The sequence below is a fragment of the Macaca thibetana genome, chromosome 5 (assembly GCF_024542745.1).
Source record: "Macaca thibetana thibetana isolate TM-01 chromosome 5, ASM2454274v1, whole genome shotgun sequence".
Taxonomy (NCBI): domain Eukaryota; kingdom Metazoa; phylum Chordata; class Mammalia; order Primates; family Cercopithecidae; genus Macaca; species Macaca thibetana.
The window spans coordinates 128319916-128332440 of NC_065582.1; the positions used below are offsets into that span (position 1 = coordinate 128319916).

Genomic DNA, 12525 nt, shown 5'->3' on the forward strand with positions numbered 1-12525 from the left:
AAACACTCAGAAGTAGCATGAGAATTTAGTAAAACCGAAACACACCCTCATGCAATCCGTACTATGTGGCCACGTGCCTACCAGGGTCAGCTGGATGGTACTTGTCTGCTAGAAGTGATTCGAGACAGAAGAATCAACACGAGCTGGAAGGGCATCTGGAAATCAGCTGGGGACTAAAGACAGGTGTGCAGCCCTCGGTTTACAAAGGCTGTGAGACCAAGAGTTCCAAGACCTCCAGGAAAACATCTCCCTGCTAAAAGGCTTTCCTAACCTTTAGAAATCTATTCCTTTCCCTCCCTTTCCATCCTCTTTCTCTTGCTATCTCTTTATCGCTCCTCCTGCCTTCTTCCTTTCTTTCCTTCAGTTAACTTTTTTTGAAACGATGATGAGCAAAGGCCTGATCCAGTCTATGGCGCGTTTCGGTGGGACGATGAATACGCCTTCCCAGCAGAGTAAAATGTGATTACACCAAGGACTGGTTCCCTCTCCCTTCCCCTGGCCAGGTCAGCGTCCCCAGGCGTCGGGGAAGGGGTTGGACCGCTCAGCGGGCTGTCAGAGTTGCCAGGCGCCCGGGGCAAATACGGGCAGCCGGTGGCTGTGAGGTGTCCTAGCTACGGGGCGGCGGCAGGACACACACACCGCCCAAGCCCGGACGGTGGCCGGAGCTAAGGCCACCATGGGGGACCGGAGGCGGCGGCTCCAGCCGGGGACGTTGGCCCCGGTGCGCGAGGACGTGAACTGCAGGTCCAGGTAAACGCTCAGTTCCCGGGCCGAGGGCGCATCCCCCGCAGGCCTCGCGGGGGCGCCTGGAGACCCGCGCTTGCTGGGGCGGAGGCGGGGGGAGAGGTCCTGCCTGCCTTCCCTCCTCAATGCTTCCTGTACGTACAATATAATATGCTGAGATAACCAGCGCTCGGTGCTGCTCTTCGCAAAGGATTTTTCCTCCTGTCATCCTCGCAACCCCCGCCTCTCACGCCCCCAGGGATGTAGACTAATATCTCCATTTCTGAGGGGAAAGTGATGGCCGCAGGGTCCGCTGCGGAGGCTGGTTTAGCCCAGGACTCTGAGCCCTCCTGCTAACCACCCACCCTTCTCCGGCCTAGCCAACCAACTGTTCGTCAGATGCCCCGGGGCGCCTGGGGTCCTGTATCCGGTGTTAGGCATCTGTTGCCCCTGGAGCCTTTGGCATCCAGATGGCGGCTGTGACCAAGCGGAGCCCAGGGTTGAGGGAGCGCCTGGGGTACCAGGGAGGTCTGCTAACACTTTGTACGGTTGTGGTAGCCTCACAGCAGGAACAAGAATGTTTTTGCCTTTGCCGACTCCTTGAGAATCTTTTGAGAATGGAATTCGTCTCTCTTGGAGACAGCACGATGTGGTGGTGAAGATTCCAAAGTCTAGAATCAGAAAGGCTTGCGTTGAAGGCTGGTTCTCCTCTTGTTTGGAGACTTAGGCAACTTAGGCAAGTTGGTTGCTCCTTCTGGGCTCACTTTCCTAACTATAAAATGGGGCAATAACTTGGGAATCAGCTTTCTAAGATTGTTGTGAGGATTAATGGAGATAGCACATGTAAACTTGTCACTGGCACATAGAATGTATTGTGTACATGTTAGCAATTATTCATAGTTGTTTCTAGCAGTTATTCATAAGAGCTTCTTTGGGAAGCTTTTCCCTCCATTTAAAAACTTTGTTTTGAAATAACTGTAGACTCACAAGAAGTTGCAGAAATAGTACAGAGTTCCCATGTACGCTTCCCCTAGCTGCGTACAGTGGTACCATTTTACATAATGATAGCACATTGCCAAACCAGGAAACGTCATTGGCAGAATATGCTAATTGAACTATAGACCTTACTTGGATTTTATCAGCTCTTGCACTCAGGTGTGTGTGTATACAGTTCTGTAACATTTGGTCATATGTATACATCAAGATACAAAACTGTTTCATCCCCACAAAGGAATGCTTAGTACTACCCCTTTACTGTCACTTCCTTTCCCACCCCAGCCTTGGCGATCAGTAAACTGCTCTCCATTTCTGTAAGTTAGTTCTTTTGAGAATGTTAGATAAATAGAATAATATGGTATGTAACTATTTGAGACTGGTTCTTTTTCACTCATCATACAGCCCCCGAGATCCATCCAAGTTGTGTGTATCAATAGTTCATTTTCGTTGCTGGATAGTGTTCCTTGGTGTGGATGTACCACAGTTTGTTTATCCATTCACTTGTTGGAGGATATTCAGGTTGTTTTGGACAGTACAGTTTTTGGGCTATTACGTAGAAAGCTGCTATCGACATTTGTATACAGAATTTTCTAAGAACATACGTTTTCATTTCTTTAGGATACATGCCCAGTATCCTTTTGCAATTCCTAAAGAGGGAAATATCCACATATCATGTACTAACGTCTGTGAAAACAGTAAATATTTAGAAAAATTGTTTTCAATTTTATTTTATGGGCCAAGCAAGATTTTTCCTGAACCTAACATAATGCAGAGTGGTAAGCTTATTAACTATGAGAGGCCGTGTGGGGGAGAGGAAAGCCCTCCCTCTACCCTTGTTGCCTCACTCTCCTCTTGGAACTTAGTTTCCTTATTGAAAAGAGGAAAGTGGTAGCCAGGCATGGTGGCACATGCCTGTAGTCCCAGCTACTCAAGAGGCTGAGGTGGGAGGATCACTTGAGTATGAGAGGCAGAGGTTGCAGTAAGCCAAGATCACACCATTGCACTCCAGCCTGGGCAACAGCAGAACCCTGTCTCAAAAAAAAAAAAAAAAAAAAAAAAAAAAAAAAAAAAGGAAAGAAATGAGGAACGTGGCTCATGCCTGTAATCCCAACACTTTGGGAAGTGGAGGCAGGAGGATCGCTTGAGCCCGAAGTTTGAGACCAGCCTGGGCAACATAGCAAGACCCTGTCTCCTCTCTCTACAAAAACAATTTAAAAATTTAGCTAGGCATGGTGGCACACACCTGTAGTCCCAACCATTTGGGGGACTGAGATTGGAGGATCCCTTGAGCCCAGGAGTTTGAGGCTGCAGTGAGCTATTGAGTTATAATTGCCACTGCATGCTAGCCTGAGCAACAGAGTGAGACCCTGTCTTGAAAAAAAAAAAAAAAAAAAACAGAAAGAAAAAGACGAGTGAAGAAAGTAGACTGGATTTCTCTCAGGATCTCTGCCAGTTCTAACATTCTATGAGGTTTCAGCTCACTGCCACATACATTCCCCATTTTGAGTTGTATGGCTGTACTTAAACAAAAATATTTGTTCTCAGATTTGATTTTGTGAAGTGCTTGGGTGCATGAGTTAGCTGTAAATATGCATAAAATGAACTTTGTAAAGACATTTAATATGGAGAGTTACTTACTAATAGGTAATGCTGAATGGGTCATCAATCTTATGATTAGATGTAATTTCAACATCTTTCTGCCATTTAGCTATTTAAGAGTGATTTGTTAAATGCAGAGAGTAACTTTTTGTTAAGTTCATCTTTTTGTGTCCTTTCATCTAGATTTTCACAGTAGAGTTGGGTTAAGCCCTTAAAACAACACATACACATCTATGCAGCAAGTAAGAAGTTTCTAGGACTCACTAGAAAATAATTGGGGTCAGGCTGGAATCTCTTAAAAACACTTTGTAGCAATGGGTGTAGCAAGGATTAGATTTGGTGTATAAAGACATTATAGATTAAAGGGATCTGAAGGTGGAAGAGGCTTCAAGGACACTGAGATTCTAGAAATATCTGACTAAGGCATTGTAGTATGTGGGGATAATGAGATGCTCAGATTCCAAGTTGTGACTTTGGTGTTCGCTGGTTGTGTTAGGTTATTTGGGAGCTGGTTCTATTTTCCTTCCTGTTTGCCCATCTGTCTCTTCCATCTCATCTCTGTGCCCTAACTACTCAATGCTAGCAGGGGGCTGGTGGATAAGGAGGCTGAGTGAAGCAGCTATATATATGGCGGTAGGGAGAGGTGGAGGTTGTGAATGAGAGAGCAGGTGGTTTGTCTCAAGTGGGCAACAAATATACCAATTGTGGCTCCTTGGAAAAGTGGACCTATTGTTCACAGATCTTGAAAAATCTGGCTTTTCAAGAGCAGCTGTTTTTCCTGGTTATTTATGTGAACATTTTTATTTATCAGAAACTAGTAGAGTGATTAAGCACCTTTTTATGGAGCTGCACTACCTGGGTTAAACTCCCAGCTCTACCACTTATTAGCTGTGTGACCTTCGACAAGTGTTTGTTTTGCTTTTTAACTTCTTTGTGCTCAATTTTCTTATCTGTAAATGGGAATAATACTCATACCTAATTCATAGGGTTGTTATGAGATTTAAATATGCTGGTATGTGTAAAGCACTTAGAAAGTGTCTGTTATATTGAAAATTCTCAATTTATGTTAGCTATTATGATTTTTATTAAAACGTAAGGAGGACCAAATGACAGGTTTATTGGCCCGATGTAGCCATGGACAGCCATTTTGCAACCTTTGATCCCCTAAGTTTAGGGGGAATCCACAGAGGTTATATGAAGAGCCAAGGCCATTCAGCTATTTAGGGGCTGAGTTGTCAGTGGGATCCAGGTTCTTCCCACCCCACTGCACTCTGTCCCTTTTAGTGAAGGGAGAGGGTCCTTGGGAAAGGCAGCAACTTGAGTGTCCTTCACAAAGTGAATGGAGAGAAGAAGTGTGGTGGCAGCAGTTGGAATAATGAATTAGATTTATATAGAGTGACATGGAAGGGTCTTTAAAATATAGTGCTTGGTAAACAAGAAACAGAATAGTGCCATTTACATAAATTAATAGTGCATGCACACAAAAGGATGCTTCAGAATTTCAAGGAAGTGTACAAACAAAGGATATATTCCAAATCCACTAGAACAGTTTTGCTTTTGCAAGGGAGACCAGTGAGACTGCACTGTGGGGATAAAATAGACAAGAAAGCAGGAGAGGGGTCTTGTACAGAGCAGCGATTCTGTGCTATGAACTAGGAATATGATTAACTCCAGCTTCTCTAGTGAATCCCTCTTCCCCTACCCCCCACCCCAAAAGCTGGAGACCAGCCTTTTTACTACCTCCTTCTCCCACCCAAGTCCTGTGGTTAATATGAACAGGCACGTCGTATTCTAGGTACAAAGAGAATTTATCTACCTTTCAGATGTTTCACAAAGCACAAGAATGCGCTGAAGTTCCCCACTTCCCTGAACAGCCGGCAGCTGGTATTTCTAAGAAAGAGGCTGGATGACTTCAGGAAGGGCAGCCCGTCTTGCACTGGTCTGGTGACTCAGGTCCCTGTGGAGGGCTTTCTGCCCCAGATTTATCACAGAGCTCCCCAATTGGCCCCAAAGAAGAGACAGATCAAGCTGCCCAAGGAAGCAGACCTGCTTTCCAAGCTCTTGCCAGCCCAGCAGGCTCAGAAGGCATTCCTGGAGGACGTGGAGGCCCACCTGACCCCACATCCCTTGGCGCTCTACCCGAATCTGGAAGAAGCTATGCCTGTCGAGGTGATGTGTCCTAGGGTTTGTGGGAGGGGCTTCACTGGGGCCTTGCAAATAATTCTATTTAAATGTCTAGGGAGTCCCCATGAGAGGGTGACATATATTTATAAGAGGAGCAATGAATGTCTCCCCCAGGGCACGAGTACTTGTGGGCCTCAGAGCAGCCTTCTGTCCTCTGCTCCCAGAAAACACAACCAGCAGCAACATGCACACTGCTCTCTTTGCTTCCTATGAAGCCCTTCAACTTACAAAGATGCCACAAACCGAAACGTCTGACTTCTGTTCCCCATAATTTCTACCCATCTACTGTACTTTGCATTGTGACTTTTTGGGGGGAGGAAACAGTGAGAGGGAATTGTCTAGTCTTATTTTTGTCACTTTAGCCTGTTATTAAGAGGTGCCCTTAGGTACTTACTAACAGGTGGAAAGAATGAGACCGGAAAGGTCGTGGGGAAAATCCACCTAATGGTCCAGACTAGGGCTGGACAGCAGCAGCTCTGTGATGTGACCCATGTCCCAGGCCTCTCCTGACTTTTAGCTCTGTATCCTTAATATGCATCTCTTGTCTTTGTATCTCAAAGTGGCTTCCATGCTTCCAGGCATCGAGTCTGTATTTCAGACAAGAAGAGGGAAGGGACAAAGGTTAAAGGGTGCATGCCGGCTGACTCTTTTAATTAGGCAAATAATAGTTTTGCCAGTAAACATCTCTTTCATCTGACTACTCCTAGTTGCTAGGGAGTCTAGCAAATGGAGTTTCAGAGTTGGGCGTTGAACCTGACAAAAACCCAGGTTCTATTGGGTTTAAAGAAAAAAGGTAGAATGGATATTGGGCAGGGAGCTAGCAGTGACTGCAACTCCATCCCCATCCCTGCAACCTGTATTCTACACAGAGAGGACGATGGTTCAGAAAGGCAAATCTGTTCAGAGCCCTCCAGTGTCCCCTTCTCTCTCAGAGAAAGCCAGAGTTCTTGTCGGGGTCTGAAAGGCCTTGGCATTCTGCTCTCCACAGTACCCCTGTTCTGCTCCCCCTCCAACTTCACCCCTGCTCCTGCCACTCCAACCACTCTGGCCTCCCTGGCTGCCCCATGGACAGTATGAGCATGTCCAATTCAGCTCTCTGTTCTGGTGCCTGGAACACTTGCTCCAGATGGCTGCTTGGCTTACTCCTTCACTCCCTTTAGATCGATGCTCAAATGTCTCCTAATTGGAGAGGCCTGTATAAAATAGCACTTCCCTTCCACCCTCACACTCTACTCCTTACCGTGCCCTACTTTTCACTGTAGCACTTGCCACCACTGAGCTCCTCCTACAATGAAAGCTTATAGGGGCAGGGACTTTATTTGTGTCTTTCACTGTGTACCACCAATACCTGTCCTATGGCAATAAATAATTTTGAATGAATGAATAAATAAATGATCAGTGGCAAAGAAGTCTACAGAAAGGACAGCTAGAATAGCTGATCAGTTAATTTCTCTCTGGGGCTTTCCTTCACTGCCTCCTGCAGGCCAGAGCTTCTGAGTCCATGACAAAGAGATTATTTCCACATCTCAGATGGCACATGGGCATGGCTTGGGATTGTGGTGCTTATTTCCATGTGTGACCTCCCCAAGTACATGTGTTGGCTTTCTGCTGAAGCAGGATCTCTTATGGTGCTAAGGTGGTCATCAGAAGATCCAAGTTTAAGCCCTACCCATTTAGCAACCCCAGCAGAAAGAGAACACACCTTTTTACGTGATCCCAGAAAAATTCGATAGCCGAATTTTCATGGATCCAACTTCAATCATGTGTCTATTCCAGAGTCAGTCACTGTGGTTCTGATTGTTCTGCGTTAGGAGTGAGGTTGGGGTCGGGCTAATTCAGACCATACAGGTTGAGAGCAGAGAGGTGGTTCTCCAAGGAAAAATCCAGATATTCATGAGAGGGAAAGTAGATAGTGGGCAGTCAAAAACCACAGAAATCCTTTAGAGGTGCTTCACTTAGTGGGGCGTTTGGGGACTGGGGTAGGCCCAGAGACATATTCTATTCTATATGAAGTAGAACTTTAGTAAAAAGCTGTATACTCAGTGTCTAGGTGATGGGAGGTTTATCCAAGTGGTGCTGATTATAATCCCAAAAGACATAGTCCCCAATCTCATAATCGTGAATGTTGAGATCTCCAAAGTCTAAAATCCCACAAATCACAATCCTGAAAGATTAAATTCCTGAATGTTGAAATCCTGAAAGCCAAATTCTGGGGAAGGGATTAGTGTGTTTTTGGTTGTATGCTGGATAGTTGCATCGTGGTAGGTGGACCTATTACCTTGCTATTGTCTTTATTTGGAAATTAAATATGGTTTAAGGAGATGAGTATGAGTGCCAACCTGACAAGAGGTGGACTTGTGGACTTAATTTTAGATGTCAGTTTGACTGGATTAAGGAATTCCCAGAAACATGGTAAAGTGTTATTTTGGATGTGTCTGTGAGGATGTCTCCAGAGGAGATTAGTATGTGAGTCTGAGTGGAGCAGGTCGGGAAGATCTGCCCTCAGTGTTTCAGTGCTTCAAAGATCATAGAGTAAGTGAAAATGCAGGTGAAAAATACAAGAGATCTCCTCTGCCAAATTATTTGATTGTGTATAATTTATGCCCCTTCACATATAACACCATCCTTGCCTTCAAGCATGTGACACCCTTTGTCAGAGAATTAAAAGAATTTGACAAGCTCAGCAACCTTCTGAACCAGACATTTGCTGATATTGAGATTCCTCCAGTGTTATAACCACCTAAAATGGTGAACTATTCTTGGTTAAAGATTTGACTGTCAAGAAAGATAGACTTCTTATATTTACCACTAAATCTAACATAGAAAAACTAGTGCATGTTTCACTTTGGCTATTGGATGGCACTTTCAAGACTGTCCCCACTTTTTAAAATCAATGATATACAATTCATGCCCCTGTTGGATCTGGAAATTCTAAAACTTATCTGCTTCTTTATATATTAATGACTGGAAACAAATGAAGTATTTTATAATCACTTATTTGGAGATTTGGTGGACTGTGCAGAAGAAAATGGATTTCTTTGAACTCCCAAACCAAAATGACAGGTTTGGAATTAAGTGTAATCAAAGCTTCTAAAAGTGAACCTGAAAGAGTTATCAATAAAGTTTTTTTTTTTTTTCATGTAGTCCAACACATGTGGCAGAAATTCAGATGAATGGATTGGCCGTGTGATTAGGCAATGGCAGAAACTTGAGTTTAAAAATGAATCATTTCATGATCCTACACCCAGAAAACCTTAAAGATTCATCCAAAAGACTTCTAGACTTGATAAACGACTTCAGTAAAGTTTCAGGATACAAAATTAATGTTAAAAAATCAGTTGTGTCTCTATACATTATCAATACTGAAGCTGAGAAACAAGAACTCAGTATCATTTACAATTGCCACAAAAAACTAAAATACCTAGGAATACATTTAACAAAGGAAGTGAAAGACCTCCACAAGGGGAACTACAAAACACTGATGAAAGAAATCATAAATGATGCTAACAAATAGAAAAACATTCCATGTTCATGTAAAGGAAGAATCAATGTGTTAAAATGACCATACTATCCAAAGCAATCTACAGATTCACTGCCATTCCTATAAAATTACCAACATAATTTTTCAAATAATTAGAAAAAACAATTCTAAAATTCATACAGAATCAAAAAAGTGTCTGATTGGCCAAATTAATCCTAAGCAAAAAGAACAAAGCTGGAGTCATCATGTTACCCAACTTCAAACTATACTGCAAGGCTACAGTAATGAAAACAGCATAATATGGATACAAAAACATGCCCATAGATTAATGGAACAGAATAGAGAACCCAGAATTAAAGCCACACACCTACAACCAGCTGGTCTTTGACAAACTTGAGAAAAACAAACAATGGAAAAAGGACACCCTATTCAATAAATGGTGCTGGGAAAACTGGCTAGCTATATGCAGAAGAGTGAAACTGTGTCCCCTTGTCTCACCAGATACAAAAATTAACTCAAGATGGACTAAAGACTTAAATGTAAGACCTGAAGCTATACAAATTCTAGAAGAAAACCTACAAAAAACTCTTCTGGACATTGACTGAGGCGAAGAATTTACGACTAAGACCTCAAAAACAAATGCAACAAAAACAAAAATAGACAAATGAAAATTAAGCTAAAGAACTTTGCACTGCAAAAGAAACTATCAATACAGTAAACAGACAGCCTGCTGAATGGGAGAAAATATTTGTAAACTATACATGTGACAAAGGACTAATGTCTAGAATTTATAAGGAACTTAAACAATTCAACAAGAAAAAACAATTCCATTAAAAAATAGGCAAAGCTGGGAAGTCTCCCCAGGAGGTTTAAGGCTACAGTGATTGCACCATTGCACTTCAGCCTGGGTGACAGAGTGTGAGACCCTGTCTCAAAAAAAGAAAAAAAAAATATATATATATATATATATATATTTTTTTTTTTTTTTTCACACAAAGGACATGAACAGCCACTTCTCAAAAGAAGACATACAAGCAGCCAACAAACATGTGAAGAAGTGCTCAACATCACTCATCATCAGAGAAAAGCCGATTAAAACCACAATGAGATACCATCTCATATCAGTCAGAATAGCTATTATTGAAATAAAATAACAGATATTGGCAAGGATGCAGAGAAAAGAGGATGCTTATACACTGTTGATGGGAATGTAAGTTAGCGCAACCTCTGTGGAAAACAAGATGGAAATTTCTCAAGGAGCTAAAAATAGAACTACCATTCAACCCAGCATTTCCACTACTGGGTATCTACCCAAAGGAAAAGAAATTGTTTTATCAAAAAGACACCTTCACTCATACATTTATCGCAACACTATTACAATAGCAAAGTCATGAAATCAACCTAAGTGTCCATCAATGATGGATTGGGTAAAGATAATGTGGTATGTATACACCACAGAATACTATGCAGCCATAAAAAGAATGAAATCATATCTATTGTAGCAACGTGGATGGAACTGGAGGCCATTATCCGAAGTGAAATAACTCAGAATCAGAAAATCAAATACCACGTGTTCTCACTTATAAGTGGGAGCTTAACAATGGGTATACATGGTCATAAAGATGGAGAGAATAGACACTGGGGTCTCCAAAAAGGGGGGTTGGGAAGGTGTTGAGGATTAAAAAACTACCTATGGGGTACTATGTTCACTATTTGGGTGACGGGTTCACTAGAAATCCAAACCCCAGTATTACACAACATACTCATGTAACATACCTGCACATGTACCCCCTGAATCTATAATAAAAAATTAAAAGATAAAATAAAAAGGTTTTTTTAAAGGAAAAAACTAAACATGAAAAAAGTGTCATTTGTTTGCATTAGCATTCCTTACAGCTGCTGAAATTCCAGGAGCGTTTAATAAAGCTGCATCTGCCTGAAGAGATCGTGATTTTACTGACTAGTTCAAAAATAATTATAGGATACATAAGATAAGATGTTGTTGCTATTGAATCATCAGTATTGTTTCTGCCAACTTTGGTGTCTGTATATGAGCACGTGTGGAATGGATTTCCCTATACCCAGAACAACATAGAAGTATGGCACAGAAAAGGGGAAAATGTAATAGGGAATACTCATGTGAGTATATATTGAATCACAGAATAATTTTAAAAAGAGCAGTGCATGTAGAAAATGAATATGAACGTATTCTCCAAGGAGAGCCCTAAAAGAAAAAAAGCAACTATTTACTATGATGCAAGTCTTCAAAATATAGTTAACGATCATAAATGCCTGCCAGTTCTTATGGGCTACCTCTGTGTAATTGCCCATAATCTATCTCATACATGTTTTTAACATGTTGAATTTCCTTCTTAGCTTTTTTTTTAGTGCCCCCCACACTATTTTAAATTGTAAGTGTTATTTTTTACAATTCACTATGTGTTTCATCTTTGCATCAATTGTAATGCTGGAGATACACATTGTGTAAAAACTTTTATAGAGTTCTAATTCACTTCATGCATTTTTTGCAAATTTGACTTCATGAAAATGCATTGTCACAACACTGACTTTGTGTGTAAGCATTGTGGATTTACATAACAACATTGAAACTTCATCAATGAATGAAGAGATGTCCTTTTTGTTCATCTGTATTTGTGAAAGATAATATTTCTTGATATCTTGGTTCTTTGGGTAACTGCGCATAGAGTGGTGTCCCACAATGGTTGTTTATTGCTTGTGTTTTTGAGACAGGTTCTCATTCTGTTGCCCAAGCTGGAGTGCAGTGGTGCAATTATAGTTCACTCTTACCTCAAACTCCTGAGCTCAAGGGATCCTCTTACCTTAGCCTCCAAGTATCTAGGATTACAGGAGTGCACCATCACGCCTGGCTAATTTAAATTTTTTTAAAATAGAGACAGGGATCTTGCTGTGTTGCCCAGGCTGGTCTCAAGCTCCTGGCCTCATGCCATCTTCCTGCGTCAGCTTCCCAGAGCACTGAGATTATATGTCTTAGCCACTGTGCCTGGCCCCATCATGCTTTTTGATTTTGTCTAGGTTGTACATTGCTGTATTTCAGATGACTGAAATTATAAAGCAGAGTGCACACAATTGCCAAACATAGTGATATGCATTTATACATATCACTTTTTGAGCTATTTCTTTATGAATATGGTTTCCCTGCTCATATTATACCCATGTGACTTTTGCTAGTATACCTGACTTTATGCTTGCAAAAATATGTATATTGTTTTTGCCCAATTCATTGTGTAAAATGGCCAATGAAGTGTTCTCTCATTTTTACATTTCTCAAATAAATCTCCATTTAAAAATTTAAGTGTCTTTAAAATAATTTTTTTTACAATTTTTTTTTTCAGAATTATAGTTTTGGAATTTTAATTTTTGGGATTGCGATTTTGAGGATTTTAGACTTAAGGGATTATGATCTTTCAGGATTTTAACATTTGAGATTATGTCTTTTGCGATATGGTCCTAATCTATCCATAGCACCCAGCATAATACTTGGTATGGAAGTTGGTGAACAG

At 41.6% G+C, this 12525-nt stretch overlaps 1 protein-coding gene across 1 annotated transcript in view; it reads left to right on the forward strand.

Moving 5' to 3' along the window:
- Positions 1-476: 476 nt before the first annotated feature.
- FAM47E (family with sequence similarity 47 member E) overlaps positions 477-12525 on the forward strand; it is a 31686-nt gene continuing 19637 nt past the window's right edge. The window contains exons 1-2 of the mRNA XM_050790870.1: positions 477-750; positions 5142-5487. Of these exons, the coding sequence (XP_050646827.1) occupies positions 677-750; positions 5142-5487 (420 nt within the window). The 5' untranslated portion in view covers positions 477-676. The remainder of the gene's footprint in view (positions 751-5141; positions 5488-12525) is intronic.